Source organism: Cherax quadricarinatus, chromosome 32 (assembly GCF_038502225.1).
Source record: "Cherax quadricarinatus isolate ZL_2023a chromosome 32, ASM3850222v1, whole genome shotgun sequence".
In the NCBI taxonomy this organism is placed as follows: Eukaryota; Metazoa; Arthropoda; class Malacostraca; order Decapoda; family Parastacidae; genus Cherax; species Cherax quadricarinatus.
The window spans coordinates 29,863,624-29,880,432 of NC_091323.1; the positions used below are offsets into that span (position 1 = coordinate 29,863,624).

Consider the following 16,809-nt stretch of genomic DNA (forward strand, 5'->3'; position numbering starts at 1 on the left):
AACGGTGAAAAATGAGGGAGTTTGAGGTATTCAGTCCCTCAGCACAATAGTGCATAATTCTGGTAACATTTTGAAGTTTTTTATATTTTGATAAGATGTTTGTGAGTTGGTCTTTCTATCGTTATTTTCTTATTAAATGCGATGACGTCATCACAGTAACACAGTCATGCAAATAGTGTTGTTTTGGGTATAAATGCATTTTTTATGATTGTTATCATTATTATTATTTGAATATTTAGAAAAAGCAAAAGATGACATCTCATCCTAGTGTAAGGGACGGTGAGTGGCGGGAAACAGGCGCCTCGGCTACCAGTTGCACATCAGTTTGCTTAGCTGTCAGTGTGTTGCTCGGCTGTGCTCCCAATTTCGTGGCTTATATATAGTTTTCTGCTAGAATTCTTGGTCTTTTATAGTATCCTGTTTGAAGCTTGTACTTCGTAGACTACATGCAAACATTGTTGGGCGGCTAGTAATGATGTATTGTGGCCATTAATCACATTTTTTTTGTTTTTGCAATTTTCTCGAAACGAAGTTATTCTCCCGCAAATACCTTTTTATCAGTTATTTATGCATATAGTCGGAGTATTTAGAAAAAAAAAGTCATCAGTTTTTCTATGAAAATTATTTCATAGCTGATGGAATCCATTAACGTAATTCTTTGTATTGTATGATTATAGAAAGTGTTTAAACTACAGTCCCCTCAGGGAAGGTTCCTTGATGTTGGTGAGGGGCTCTTGATTTAGGGAATTGGATCTGTGCTCCAGTTCCCCGAATTAAGCCTGAATGCCTTCCACATCCCCCCCCCCAGGCGCTGTATAATCCTCCGGGTTTAGCGCTTCCCCCTTGATTATAATAATAATAATTAAACTACAGTATTAACTTTGCCACCCGATGCTAGACATAAGCTTAGAGAAACCCACATCTTTGTTCCTGGAGTTTACCTGGAGAGAGTTCCGGGGGTCAACGCCCTCGCGGACCGGTCTGTGACCAGGCCTCCTGGTGGATCAGAGCCTGATCAACCAGGCTGTTGCTGCTGGCTGCACGCAAACCAACGTACGAGCCACAGCCCGGCTGATCAGGAACTGACTTTAGGTGCTTGTCCAGTGCCAGCTTGAAGACTGACAGGGGTCTGTTGGTAATCCCCCTTATGTGTGCTGGGAGGCAGTTGAACAGTCTCGGGCCCCTGACACTTATTGTATGGTCTCTTAACGTGCTAGTGACACCCCTGCTTTTCATTGGGGGAATGTTGCATCGTCTGCCAAGTCTTTTGCTTTCGTAGTGAGTGATTTTCGTGTGCAAGTTCGGTACTAGTCCCTCTAGGATTTTCCAGGTGTATATAATCATGTATCTCTCCCTCCTGCGTTTCAGGGAATACAGTTTTAGGAACCTCAAGCGCTCCCAGTAATTGAGGTGTTTCATCTCTGTTATGCGCGCCGTGAAGGTTCTCTGTACATTTTCTAGGTCAGCAATTTCACCTGCCTTGAAAGGTGCTGTTAGTGTGCAGCAATATTCCAGCCTAGATAGAACAAGTGACCTGAAGAGTGTCATCATGGGCTTGGCATCCCTAGTTTTGAAGGTTCTCATTATCCATCCTGTCATTGCTCTAGCAGATGCGATTGATACAATGTTATGGTCCTTGAAGGTGAGATCCTCCGACATGATCACTCCCAGGTCTTTGACGTTGGTGTTACGCTCTATTTTGTGGCCAGAATTTGTGTTGTACTCTGATGAAGATTTAATTTCCTCGTGTTTACCATATCTGAGTAATTGAAATTTCTCATCGTTGAACTTCATATTGTTTTCTGCAGCCCACTGAAAGATTTGGTTGATGTCCGCCTGGAGCCTTGCAGTGTCTGCAATGGAAGACACTGTCATGCAGATTCGGGTGTCATCTGCAAAGGAAGACACGGTGCTGTGGCTGACATCCTTGTCTATGTCGGATATGAGGATGAGGAACAAGATGGGAGCGAGTACTGTGCCTTGTGGAACAGAGCTTTTCACCGTAGCTGCCTCAGACTTTAATCTGTTTACTACTGTGTGTCCTGTTGGGAAATTATAGATCCATTTACCAACTTTCCCTGTTATTCTTTTGTCACGCATTTTGTGTGCTATTACACCATGGTCACATTTGTCAAAGGCTTTTGCCAAGTCTATGTATACAACATCTGCATTTTGTTTATCTTTTAGATCATCTAGGACCTTGTCATAGTGGTTCAGTAGTTGGGACAGACAGAAGTGACCTATTTTAAACCCATGTTGCCCTGGGTTGTGTAAATGATGAGTATCTAGATGGGTGGCAGTTTTGCTTCTTAGAACCCTTTCAAAGATTTTTATGATGTGGGATGTTAGCGTTATCGGTCTGTAGTTCTTTGCTATTGCTTTCTTCCCCCTTTGTTGAGTGGAGCTATGTCTTGTTTTTAGCAGCTGTGGGACGACCGATGTCCATGCTTACTCTCCATAGGATGTTAAAAGCATGTGATAGGGGCTTCTTGCAGTTCTTGATGAACACGGAGTTCCATGAGTCTGGGCCTGGGACAGAGTGCATGGGCATGTCATTTATCTCCTTTTCAAAGTCACTGGTGCATCACTTTATAGATGATTGAAGATATAGTAATTTAATCTTGTTACCTTTCACTATGAAGTTCAATGATGAGGAATTTCAATTACTCCAATATGGAAAATGTGAGTAACTTAAAACTTCATCGGAATATAAAACAAATTCCAACCACACAATAGAGCGAAAAACTAATGTCAAAGACTTGGGAGTGATCATGTCAGAAGATCTCACCTTCAAAGACCATAACAGAGTATCAGTCGCATCTGCTTGAAAAATAACAAGATGGATAATGAGAACCTTCATAATTAAGGATGCCAGGCCCATAATGACACTTCAGGTCGCTTGTTCTGTCTAGGCTGGAACATTGCTGCACACTAACCACCTTTCAAGGCAGGTGAAATTGCTGAACTAGAAAATGTACAGAGAACCTTCACGACATGCATAACAGAGATAAAACACCTCAATTACTGAAAACGCTTGAAGTTCCTAAACCTGTACTCCCTAGAATGCAGGAAGGAGAGATACATGAATATATACACCTGGAAAATCCTAGAGGGACTAGTACCAAACTTGCACATGAAAATCACTCCCTCCGAAAGCAAAATACACGGCAGACGGTGCAACATCCCCCCATGAAAAGCAGGGGTGCCACCAGCACGATAAGAGACAGCATAATAAGTGTGAGGGGCCCACGACTGTTCCACTGCCTCCCAACATACATCAGGGGTATTACCAATAGACCCCTGGCTGTCTTCAAGCAGGCACCTAAAGTTAGTACCTGACCAGCAAGGCTGTGGGTCGTATGCTGGACTGCGCACCAGTTTGCCTGGAGTTTACCTGGAGAGAGTTCCGGGGGTCAACGCCCCCGCGGCCCGGTCTGAGACCAGGCCTCCTGGTGGATCAGCCTGATCAACCAGGCTGTTGCTGCTGGCTGCACGCAAACCAACATACGAGCCACAGCCCGGCTGATCCGGAACTGACTTTAGGTGCTTGTCCAGTGCCAGCTTGAAGACTGCCAGGGGTCTGTTGGTAATCCCCCTTATGTGTGCTGGGAGGCAGTTGAACAGTCTCGGGCCCCTGACACTTATTGTATGGTCTCTTAACGTGCTAGTGACACCCCTGCTTTTCATTGGGGGGATGGTGCATCGTCTGCCAAGTCTTTTGCTTTCGTAATGAGTGATTTTCGTGTGCAAGTTCAGTAGCAGTAACAGCCTGCTTGATCAGGCCTTGATCCACCATGAGGCCTGGTCACAGATCGAGCCACGGGGGCTTTGATCCCAGGAACTCTCTCCAGGTATACAAGTAATGTACAAGTAATATATTTTGTTCTATTATGCTTACAGATCATGGATACAAAAAAGCAAAAGAAAATTTCACAGAAGCAACCAAAGAAAAGGACAGGTGGGTCTTGAAAAATAGTCTTTTAACTTCACTCCATTTTCGTTGGGTTAGAATACAAATGATACTGTTAAAATTTTTGTGAAAATCCTCATTCTGTGTTGAATATGGACAATCTCTTGGACTCATAAAAGGATCTTTGGCTTACAACTTTTTGCTTAAATTCATTGATAATCTGTATTATGGACAGATATAGGTCACAGTGTACAGTATAAATGTTTTTGTCCTAAACATTACTTTTGATCACTCCATCATCAGTTAATTACCTTTTGGAACTGGTTCTTAAGGTTACATTTCCTGTTATGGTTTAGACATTAGGATGTAACTATATTTTGTTCAGGGATTGAAACATAATTCTTTATTTTCTTATAATCCCTGCAGATGAATTAAAGCAGGTGCCTCCTTCACCACCAAGTGTAAAAGGTAACAAATTGTTATTGCTGTATATTCACACTCACAAAAAAATGCTTAACCCATATGGGTCATTTAGCACTAGAAAATAAGTAAGCTTATCTTCAGTTAGAAAGGAAATAGTAAGGCAATACAGTATTTTCATTGTCAAAAACTGCAATAGGCTTAATATTTTAAGACATTATCTTATATTAATTGTTTATTTTCTTGTGAAAATATAAGATGACAAGCCTTATTGTTTCATTGAAGTAGTATATTACTCATATTAGGCTGGAATTAGTTACTGAATTGACTATGAAATTAAGGTAAATCAAAGGAACTCTATCATCAGGTTAAGGTGCCAGTTCCACTTATGGTTTAGAATGTAACTATATTTTGTTCAGTGATTGAAACAATTCCATATTTTCTTTTAATCCTTTCAGAAAAAAATAGGGTGAAGGCTTCTCCACTGCCAAGTGAGAAAGGTAACCAATCAGTATTGCTGTATATTCACACAAAAAAAAACCACTAAACTCATATGGGTCATTCAACACTAGAAGGTCATTAAGTAAGCTTATCTGTAGTTAGAAAAGAAACAGGAAGGCAATGACAAACCGTATTGTTGCATTAAAGTAGGATATTACTCATATTAGGCTGGAATTTGTTACTTAATTGACTACAGTGGAACCCCGGTTTTCGCCCTTACTCCGTTCCAGAAGGTCAGTCGAAATCCAAAATGACTGAAAACTGAAGTAATATTTCCCTTAAGAAATAATGTAAATCCAATTACTCTGTTCCAGACACCCAAAAATATTAACAAAAAATACATTTTATAGAGAATATAGTTTTACATACAGAAAACAATGAGAAATAAATATAAATGACTAACTTTAATGGGTAAATTAACATTTAAATCACTATTACATACCTTTATTGAAAGACTCTTGTTGGCATATGGAAGAAGGCGAGGAGGGTAGAGGGAGGCGAGGTTATTGTTTGGAAGGGGAATCCCATCCAAAAGGACTTCAGGTATCAAAGCCCTCTCCGGGATTACTTCCCTTCTTTGTCTTTTACTGGCACTAGGACCAGCTTAAGAGTCACGACCCCTGTTGCACAAAAAATCTGTCCAGAGAGCTGTTTCTGGTGTCTCTTTAAGATTTGCCTAAAATGGGACAAGGCATTGTCATTGAACATGTTGCAGACACAGCTTGCAACAGTTTTGTTAGGGTGATAATTCTCCACAAAACTTTGCACCTCACTCCGCTTTGCACAAATGCCCTTAATCACCGAAGAAGGCACATTTTCTCCACTCTCTTCCTCCTTCTCTGAAGCAATTTCCTCAGCTGCGATCTGTTGTTGTTCCAGTTGAAGGTCTTGCAGCTCTTCAATGGTTAGCTCTTCCCTGTGATCCTCCACCAACTCTTCCACATCCTGGCCATTCACATCCAACCCCATGGACTTCCTCAAAGACACAGTACGTACATTCCACAATAGGCATAGGGTCATCAGGGTCAGCCGCAAACCCTTCAAAATCCTTCTCGAGGGCACATTCTGGCCCAATTTTCTCCAACTTTCTTTGGCCCCATGGTGGCTTATTTTGCAGTCAAACTCAATAAACAAGCACAAAAAGCAATGGATCACTACGAAATGTTTTGGATGAACGCGCGGAATGTTGCTTGCTGAACAAGTGACAGAGGAAGACTGAGTCACGTGCGTGTGAGCAGCCGCATCCCAGGTGGGCGGAAGCGTCATACAGACGATTTCCGAGTGGAGGTATGAAACTTGGGGTAAATTTTCGCCCAAAAAAGTGGTCAAAATCCGAATTGTGCGATATCCTCACCAGACGAAATCCAAGGTTCCACTGTACTCATAAAATTAAGGTAAATCAAAAGAAATAATGCTAAGTATGATAAATACCATCTGTGAACTTGAGATGGTGTTCATGTAGCAGAGATAATGATCTGGCTACAGCAGTGGCAGTATTGCTGCTTTTTATTGTGCAGCTGTATGACCCATACAGGTTTAGTGCATGTTTTGTAACATAATATTAGTTGTGCATTTAGTCATTTATGAAGAAAAAAATTTCAAAACTCAGGAATAATGTCTTCAAAGACTGTGAACAGTTTATATATTTTAGTTTTATTGAGAAATTTAAATAATAATAATAATAATCTTTATTTCTACAAGTGCACGTACAGTGTCTACAAGCCTAGCTGACATCAGTGACATACTACTATATATAGAAAGCCCCTTGTTATGTAGAGCATTTCAGGCAAATTAGGTCAATTTTGTCCCCAGGATGCAATCCACACCAGTTGACTAACACCTAGGTACTTATTTTAGTGATAGGAACAGCAGGTGTCTTAAGGAAACACACTCAGTGTTTCCATGTGTACTGGGGATCAAACCATGGACCTCAGTGTGTGGGCTGAGTGCACTAGCAGTTGAATGAATTTGCAACTAATGGGTCTATTACTTTTCTTGCTCTTGAAAAGCATTGATACTTTCAGAGTTAAGAGGTATGTTCGAAGACTTTAAAAGAGCTGATGAACTACTGAAACCATTTAAAACTCTCTTTAAGTCCTCACAAACTGAGAAGCAAAAAGTTGATGTTTCCACTGGTAAAAATAAACTGTAAGTATGCTGTACAATTGTAGTGTTTATTATTTATTTTATTTAATTTTTCTTCTGTTCTTTTTCTGTTCTTTCTTAATTTCCATACTAATTCTCACAGTTTTTACCAGATTTAGATTTTGCCACCGAAGTGGCTAGTTTATTGTGCACCCCATATCCATCCTGTGGACGGTAGCGCGAGAGCATGTGGATACACAAAAGGCCTAGGAACTAGGCCCCAAAGGGTTAACAGGAATACATATGGATTTATATCTACATATCTATAGTTCACTTATCTGTTACAAGCAAATTTAGGAAATTTGCTTAGTATATCTGGTATCTTATTTTCATTAATAAGATATCTTGACATGTCACATAGGTTATAATACTGTCTGTCTCTGTATTCCTCAATAAGTGGACAATTAAGCACATAGTGTTCAAGAGAGTGACCATATGCCTGATCACATAATTTACATTTAGTTTGATCATCATCTGTGTGTCTCCCAAACTGCCAGAAGTACTTGTAACCAAGCCTAAGCCTGGCCACTACAACATCAGTCAGTCTGTTCACATTGGAAGTTGCTCCATAAACATACTTATCTACGTTCATGTTATCATAGTGGGTTATAGATCTACTTAGGCTTCTAACTGCATTCCTATAACAATCATCTTCATTATTTACTTCTCTCCTAATATTATTCCTAATGCTAGACACAGTTATACCAAAGTTATATTCTACGTTCTCCTTCTGGATACTCTTCTTGGCTAACATATCAACTTTATCATGAAGGAGTAATCCAATGTATGATGGGATCCATAGCAATTGTACATTAATTCCTTTGTCCCTAATTTTTGAGTATCTATACCTGGCTTCCCCAATGAGCATGTTGTTGGAGTCATTATATGAGCCAAGAGCCTTCAATGATGACATAGAATCAGTAATGATGACAGAGTCAAGCTCAGTGTCATAGGTTAGCTTTAGCGCCATTAGGATTGCAAACAATTCAGTTTGCAGTGTAGATGCCCAGTTGTTAATTCTTATGCCTAACTCAGCAAATTTATTATCGTTCTTAACTAGGGAGGTGGCAACAAGAGCAGATGCAGCCCTGCCAGAAGACTCCTGTTTAGATCCATCAGTGTATATAACTTGTGATAACTTATTACTACCAGCTAGGCGAAAAATTTCTTCTTGAGCAGTTGCTCTAACAAGAGATTTAAGAAAGGGATTACTAGCAATGAGCTTCTTGGGAGGGACTTGTAGGTATGTGATATTAAATGAACACATCTTCCATGGAGGGGTGAAATGCTCTTGTTGCCTACAGTGATACAGTTCATGCAGGTTATAAAACTTAATGCAATTGCACGTTTTCACAATCCATTTAGATCTGTGTGTATTTACCTCTAGACACTTGGTAAGATTCACTGTGACAGTGTCTGGTTCGTTTCTCAACATTCTAATACTGAGTACAGTGTTAATTTGAACAATCCTATCACTGATACTAGAAATACCAAGCTCCTTCCTCATGTTAAGAACTTTTGTAGATCTGGGACAGCCAAGAATAGTCCTGAGAGCTTCATTTTGCATTAACTCCAAGGGTCGGAGGGAACTTTCTCTAGCTAATATCAACATGGGAGCAGCATAATCAATTAAGGACCTAACATAGGCTATGTACATCATTCTCACGATTCTCACATTAGCACCATAGTTGGGATTGTAGCCAGCAACAGCTTTGAGAGCATTTAGCCTAGCTTTACATTTCTTGTTTAGTTGTGGTATAGTGAATTTGTTAAAGGGTACATCTACACCAAGATATCTGTAAGTTTTAACGTAGCTAATGATTTCACCCTGCAAATAGATGGGTGGGGGATGTCGTTTGCTTGTTAATATCTTTGTTTTAGAGGAAGATATTATGAGGCCTAGTCGATTACAAATTGCTTGAACTTCATTAAGAATGGTATTCATCTTCTTATGCCCTGTTGTATGGATCATGATATCATCAGCATAGCTTATAGCTATATGTTTAGGTGAGGCAGGTAGAGCATTTAGGAGAGCATTAATCAGAATATTAAATAGCATGGGACTAAGAACTCCTCCCTGCGGTGTACCTAAAGACATTTCTTTAGAATCACTTCTGAAGCCTTGGTAAAGGACAGAGGATACTCTATTTGACAGGTATCCTATTATCCAGCAGAGTAAGCTACCACCAATATTCATTTTGGCTAGTTCATGTAGTATAACGGTTCTGTTTGCAATATCAAATGCAGATTTTAGATCAAGAAAAGTGGTAAAACTAGTAGAGGTGTGTGCAGTGAGAAAGGTGGAAATACAGTTCTGCACACTTTTACCTTTCATGAACCCATAGAGGTAGGGGGAAAGTTGATGTCTGATTCTGTAGTACAATCTGTTAAGCATCATTCTTTCAAAAGTTTTGCAAAGACAACTAGTTAAGGAGATCGGCCTAAATGTATCAGGCTGTTGGGGCTTAGGGATAGGCACAATGAGACTATTGGTCCAGGAAGTAGGAAGAACGCCCTCAATGTAACTGAGATTATACAGTGCCAACAAAGGGTTATCAGGCACGTGCCTTAGAGTTCTGAGAATATCATAGGTTATACCATCCTCTCCAGGAGCAGTTGATCAACCTTTGGTTTTTTTTTTTTTTTTTTTTTTTTCAACAAGTCGGCCGTCTCCCACCGAGGCAGGATGACCCAAAAAAAAAAGAAAGAAAATCCCCAAAAAGAAAATACTTTCATCATCATTCAACACTTTCACCACACTCACACATTATCACTGCTTTTGCAGAGGTGCTCAGAATACAACAGTTTAGAAGCATATACGTATAGAGATACACAACATATCCCTCCAAACCGCCAATATCCCAAACCCCTCCTTTAAAGTGCAGGCATTGTACTTCCCATTTCCAGGACTCAAGTCCGACTATATGAAAATAACCGGTTTCCCTGAATCCCTTCACTAAATATTACCCTGCTCACACTCCAACAGATCGTCAGGTCCCAAGTATCATTCGTCTCCATTCACTCCTATCTAACACGCTCATGCACGCTTGCTGGAAGTCCAAGCCCCTCACCCACAAAACCTCCTTTACCCCCTCTTTCCAACCCTTTCGAGGACGACCCCTACCCCTCTTTCCTTCCCCTATAGATTTATATGCTTTCCATGTCATTCTACTTTGATCCATTCTCTCTAAATGACCAAACCACCTCAACAACCCCTCTTCTGCCCTCTGACTAATGCTTTTATTAACTCCACACCTTCTCCTAATTTCCACACTCCGAATTTTCTGCATAATATTTACACCACACATTGCCCTTAGACAGGACATCTCCACTGCCTCCAACCGTCTCCTCGCTGCTGCATTTACCACCCAAGCTTCACATCCATATAAGAGTGTTGGTACTACTATACTTTCATACATTCCCTTCTTTGCCTCCATAGATAACGTTTTTTGACTCCACATATACCTCAACGCACCACTCACCTTTTTTCCCTCATCAATTCTATGATTAACCTCATCCTTCATAAATCCATCCGCCGACATGTCAACTCCCAAGTATCTGAAAACATTCACTTCTTCCATACTCCTCCTCCCCAATTTGATATCCAATTTTTCTTTATCTAAATCATTTGATACCCTCATCACCTTACTCTTTTCTATGTTCACTTTCAACTTTCTACCTTTACACACATTCTCAAACTCATCCACTAACCTTTGTAATTTTTCTTTAGAATCTCCCATAAGCACAGTATCATCAGCAAAAAGTAACTGTGTCAATTCCCATTTTGAATTTGATTCCCCATAATTTAATACCACCCCTCTCCCAAACACCCTAGCATTTACTTCTTTTACAACCCCATCTATAAATATATTAAACAACCATGGTGACATTACACATCCCTGTCTAAGACCTACTTTTACCGGGAAGTATTCTCCCTCTCTTCTAAACACCCTAACCTGAGCCTCACTATCCTCATAAAAGCTCTTTACAGCATTTAGTAACTTACCACCTATTCCATATACTTGCAACATCTGCCACATTGCTCCTCTATCCACTCTATCATATGCCTTTTCTAAATCCATAAATGGAATAAAAACTTCCCTACCTTTATCTAAATACTGTTCACATATATGCTTCAATGTAAACACTTGATCTACACATCCCCTACCCACTCTGAAGCCTCCTTGCTCGTCCGCAATTCTACATTCTGTCTTACCTCTAATTCTTTCAATTATAACCCTACCGTATACTTTTCCTGGTATACTCAGTAAACTTATTCCTCTATAATTTTTACAATCTCTTTTGTCCCCTTTCCCTTTATATAAAGGGACTATACATGCTCTCCGCCAATCCCTAGGTACCTTCCCCTCTTTCATACATTTATTAAACAAAAGTACCAACCACTCCAACACTATATCCCCCCCTGCTTTTAACATTTCTGTCATGATCCCATCAGTTCCAGCTGCTTTACCCCCTTTCATTCTACGTAATGCCTCACGTACCTCCACCACACTTACATTCTGCTCTTCTTCACTCCTAAAAGATGGTATACCTCCCTGGCCAATGCATGAAATTACCGCCTCCCTTTCTTCCTTAACATTTAAAAGTTCCTCAAAATATTCTCGCCATCTACCTAATACCTCCCTCTCCCCATCTACTAACTCCCCTACTCTGTTTTTAACTGACAAATCCATACTTTCCCTAGGCTTTCTTAACTTGTTTAACTCACTCCAAAATTTTTTCTTATTTTCATTAAAATTTCTTGAAAGTGCCTCTCCCACTCTTTCATCTGCTCTCCTTTTGCACTCTCTCACCACTCTCTTCACCTTTCTTTTACTCTCCATATACTCTGCTCTTCTTATAACACTTCTGCTTTGTAAAAACCTCTCGTAAGCTACCTTTTTCTCTTTTATCACACCCTTTACTTCATCATTCCACCAATCACTCCTCTTTCCTCCTGCCCCCACCCTCCTATAACCACAAACTTCTGCCCCACATTCTAATACTGCATTTTTAAAACTATTCCAACCCTCTTCAACCCCCCCACTACTCATCTTTGCACTAGCCCACCTTTCTGCCAATAGTCGCTTATATCTCGCCCGAACTTCCTCCTCCCTTAGTTTATACACTTTCACCTCCCTCTTACTTGTTGTTGCCACCTTCCTCTTTTCCCATCTACCTCTTACTCTAACTGTAGCTACAACTAAATAATGATCCGATATATCAGTTGCCCCTCTATAAACATGTACATCCTGGAGCCTACCCATCAACCTTTTATCCACCAATACATAATCTAACAAACTACTTTCATTACGTGCTACATCATGCCTTGTATATTTATTTATCCTCTTTTTCATAAAATATGTATTACTTATTACCAAATTTCTTTCTACACATAGCTCAATTAAAGGCTCCCTATTTACATTTACCCCTGGCACCCCAAAATTACCTACTACTCCCTCCATAACATTTTTACCCACTTTAGCATTGAAATCCCCAACCACCATTACTCTCACACTTGATTCAAAACTCCCCACGCATTCACTCAACATTTCCCAGAATTTCTCTCTCTCCTCTACACTTCTCTCTTCTCCAGGTGCATACACGCTTACTATAACCCACTTTTCACATCCAATCTTTATTTTACTCCACATAATCCTTGAATTTATACATTTGTAGTCCCTCTTTTCCTGCCATAGCTTATCCTTCAACATTATTGCTACTCCTTCTTTAGCTCTAACTCTATTTGAAACCCCTGACCTAATCCCATTTATTCCTCTCCATTGAAACTCTCCCACCCCCTTCAGCTTTGTTTCACTTAAAGCCAGGACATCCAGTTTCTTCTCATTCATAACATCCACAATCATCTCTTTCTTATCATTTGCACAACATCCACGCACATTCAGACTTCCCACTTTGACAATTTTCTTCTTCTTATTCTTTTTAGTAATCTTTACAGGAAAAGGGGTTACTAGCCCATTGTTCCCGGCATTTTAGTTGACTTTTACAACACGCATGGCTTACGGAGGAAAGATTCTTATTCCACTTCCCCATGGATATAAAAGGAAAAGTAATAAGACCAAGAACTATTAAGATAAAATCAAAGAAAACTCAGATGAGTGTGTATAAATAAACGTGTACATATATGTGTAGTGTGACCTAATTGTAAGTAGAAGTAGCAAGACGTACCTGTAATCTTGCATATTTATGAGACAGACAAAAGACACCAGCAATCCTACCATCATGTAAAACAATTACAGGCTTTCGTTTTACACTCACTTGGCAGGACGGTAGTACCTCCCTGGGTGATTGCTGTCTACCAACCTACTACATATAATTATAATAATATGATTATAATATATGATTATAATATATGATTATAATAATAATAATAAATTTTGTTTACACAACATCCTACCTTTAAATTTTAAATGATAAAGAACTTATTGCTAAAAATGAAAGCCGATTACAATAGCAATATATTTATATTGCATTATCTAATTCATACTCGGTAAAGAGGCAATCACTCTCATCAATATTTTGGCTCATAAAATTAATCAGTTTCAACATTTCTTCAGAAGTACTCTCTAAATTTTTTCTAATATGAGATGGAAGGCTTTCATGCCTGGATGTTTTGGACCAGTCATTTATGAGGTCATTTGCTTTTTCAAGAGGAAAGGGATGAGCAACATTGCCAGTCTTTTTCCTGGTTATTTTATTTATACCTTTCCAAGCCAAACTCAAAGGGGTGGACCTATTTAATCCACTAACAAACTGTTCCCATTCCTGTTGCCTAAGTTCTTCCTTCCTATTCCTTGCATTTGTTAGTGCAGCTTGGAACGTTTTGAGCAGGTCTGGGGTTCTACATTCACGGTATGCTTTACCAATCCTCCTAGCTGCATGTGTTAGATTGCGCAGCTGTGGATCATTATAGTATTTACATTGGTTTTTATTGTTATTTATAGTGGAGGGTCTTTGTTTCCTTTTCCTGCCCACTTGATCTGTGAGAACACTCTCAATAGTGGTAATTAAATCATCATTAAATTTTTTGTGCCAGTGGGCTCGTAATTCTTATACCATTGATCCAAGTGGTTAATAAAGTTGTCTCTGTGTTCTGGTTTGAGAATAAGTTTCCTCCTTCTGTATTTAGCTCCTTGATTGCTGGAGATGTGATCAAGATTGACAGTTGTTAGTCTTGGGAAGTGATCAGATAGAAGATCATCAACTATGACAGAGTCATGCATCGTATATGATGTATTAAATCCAAGACACAGATCTAGTATGCCACCATATATGTGAGTAGGCTCAGTAGTGCCCACAATTCGAACATTATCATGCTCATTCAGCAATCTCACTAGTTTAGTTCCATTGGTATTTGTAATAGACCCACCAATATTCTTATGTCTGGCATTAAAATCTCCAAGAATGATGGTAGGTTCACTATTGATGCGATCTGGTAAAGCATCAGGTCGAAGCTGGTTCGCTGGGGCATAGAGATTAAAAATGTTTATGGAAAAATCGCCTGCATATACTTTGACACCATGATACTGCATGTTAACTCGACTCTGCAAGGAAAGGAGTGAATGTGGCAAGTTCTTTCTGACATACATCACACAACAGTTGGTTGACCTTAGGTTATAAGCTGCATATCCAGGCAAGTTTGGTGGAGGTGCTCCATCTTTCAATCTACATTCCTGCAAACAGATGACATCAATATTCTTGGTTGCACTAATATGATGTAAGTCAGGCAACCGCTTCCTGATGGAAGCAATGTTCCATGAAAAGATTTGTAATGTATCCATTGTAGTGAGTTATTACAATCTCTTGCTCATAAGATGGTAAAACTATTATGCTTTGACTGCAGTGTGCAGATACTTAAGAGCAAATAGCATAGTTTGTACGTCTTTATCTTCAGAACCTTTATTTTTAAGCATTTTTCGGCATTTTGGCAGCCAGTTATAAGGCAAGTTTTTAAGGCAAGAGTTATGGGCTTCTTTCTCACAAATTGCTGGAAGCTGAACGGAGATTGCTGCACTTTTGACATCATCACCATGCTCAAGAGCATCATCCTGATTACATATATTTATTAAACTTGTCAGGATCTGTTCAAGATGCTCAATTTTTTTTCTGGAAATTTGTTATAATATGAGGAAGGTCAGGCAAATCCAATGTCTCTCCGGAGGATGGCACTTCTGGGTTAGTGCTTCCTTTAACTTATTACCACAGGGTTGGCACTAGAAGCTTTCTTGGGGCCCATGGTGACTTATTTTACAGAAACTAGCACCAAAAACACTGTGATAATATGAAATGTACCGAATGTATGCTTAGATGCGAGCACACTGGCACGCACGGGGGTAGTTTAGGCCACACGTGGACGCGTCCCGGACGAATCGCGTGTGGCGGGTTTTTTAACGAGTGGCGAGGCAAAATTTTTGCGTTAAAATGTATCGTATACCGGATTTAACGTATACCAATGCCATCGTATGCCAGGGGTCCACTGTAAAGGGTGGTAAGGCATTTAAATCTGTCTTTTTTTTAGTGTGTTGATAATAAGGGAGACTTCAGTAGGGTTAGTCGGAGCTAGGAACAGTGTGTTCGGGTAGTTGCCAGTGAGGTAGTCATTGGGTGGGGTATCTGAGCTTGGGATTTTATTGGCAAGGTTTTTTCCTATAGTGGAGAAAAAATTATTGAGTCTGTTTGCTGTTTCAGTTGGTGGGAGTTGGGGTTCATCTGGTTTTGTTAATTCAATTTCGCTATTTCGTGATATCTTTTTTGTTCCTAGAATTTCTGATAGGGTTTTCCAGGTCTTTTTTATATCACCTCGTAAGTTGGATAATCTGTTCTCATAATACAATTTTTTAGACCTTCTTATCAGGCTGGTTAGGATTGACGAGTAACGTTTTGTTTGGTCTCTGGTTATGTGACCCATTCTGTAATGTTTTTCGTATAGGTGCTTTGTATTTATGGATTTGAGGATGCTGGGTGTTAGCCAGGCACTGTTCAGTCTCTTAGCTGTCATCTGTTTAGTTTTTTGGGGGCAGTGCTTGTTATAGAGGTATTGGGTCTTTTTTAGAAAATTATTAATACATTCGTCAATAATTGTATAGATTTCTAGCTCAGTGTGCCAGTCAATGTTTGTCACTGCTGCTGTGAAGTTATTAATGGCTGCCTCATTGTGAAGTCTGAAAGTGACTTTAGTAGTATCTTGGGGTAATTTGCCAAGATTTGTTATGAGGAAGGTAGGGTAGTGATCTGTGGTATTATCTGTGATTATGCCTGATTTTAAAGGGGATATGGTGTTGGTCCAGATGTGGTCTAGTAGGGAAACACTAGTCTCTGTTACTCTTGTAGGTTTTGTTACTGTTGAACAATAAAGCAGACTGTAAACGGATGGGGTTGTAGGCGCCCTTATAAACACAAACATTAAATATATATCAGGAACGTGCACGGTAAGCTGTCCAATATACAAAAACAGTTAGAAACAGAAATACAAATAGCTAGAGCTTCATTTAAGGAGGTTATTAATAGAATATTCAAGAGGTTGCTAGTAGAATTGCAGTAAATCAACCATTCAAATCATTATGAAGCTGTGTGTAGTCTGTGGTCAGTCAAACAAACGGGCTTCCACATGGATAAATTGTCATTTGTGTGGAAATTGGTGCCACGCCCCTTATGCAGATATCCAAGAACTAGCTACAAGCAGTGTTAAAACAGGGAAATGTTTTTGGGTATGCCCAAATGAGATAAATCTGTGGACTAAAATCACAAGGGTATTAAAAGAGGACAACATCAAAGCTGCTTTCATAGACAACCTGGAAGCTTTCTACAACAGA

The 16,809-nt window shown here is 39.6% G+C and overlaps 1 protein-coding gene across 1 annotated transcript in view; it reads left to right on the plus strand.

The window, feature by feature from the left end:
• Positions 1-292: 292 nt before the first annotated feature.
• The window catches only part of LOC128690263 (uncharacterized), a 72,423-nt gene continuing 55,906 nt past the window's right edge, over positions 293-16,809 (plus strand). Inside the window, exons 1-5 of the mRNA XM_070090577.1 lie at positions 293-335; positions 3,901-3,958; positions 4,337-4,378; positions 4,789-4,830; positions 6,856-6,979. Of these exons, the coding sequence (XP_069946678.1) occupies positions 3,904-3,958; positions 4,337-4,378; positions 4,789-4,830; positions 6,856-6,979 (263 nt within the window). The 5' untranslated portion in view covers positions 293-335; positions 3,901-3,903. The remainder of the gene's footprint in view (positions 336-3,900; positions 3,959-4,336; positions 4,379-4,788; positions 4,831-6,855; positions 6,980-16,809) is intronic.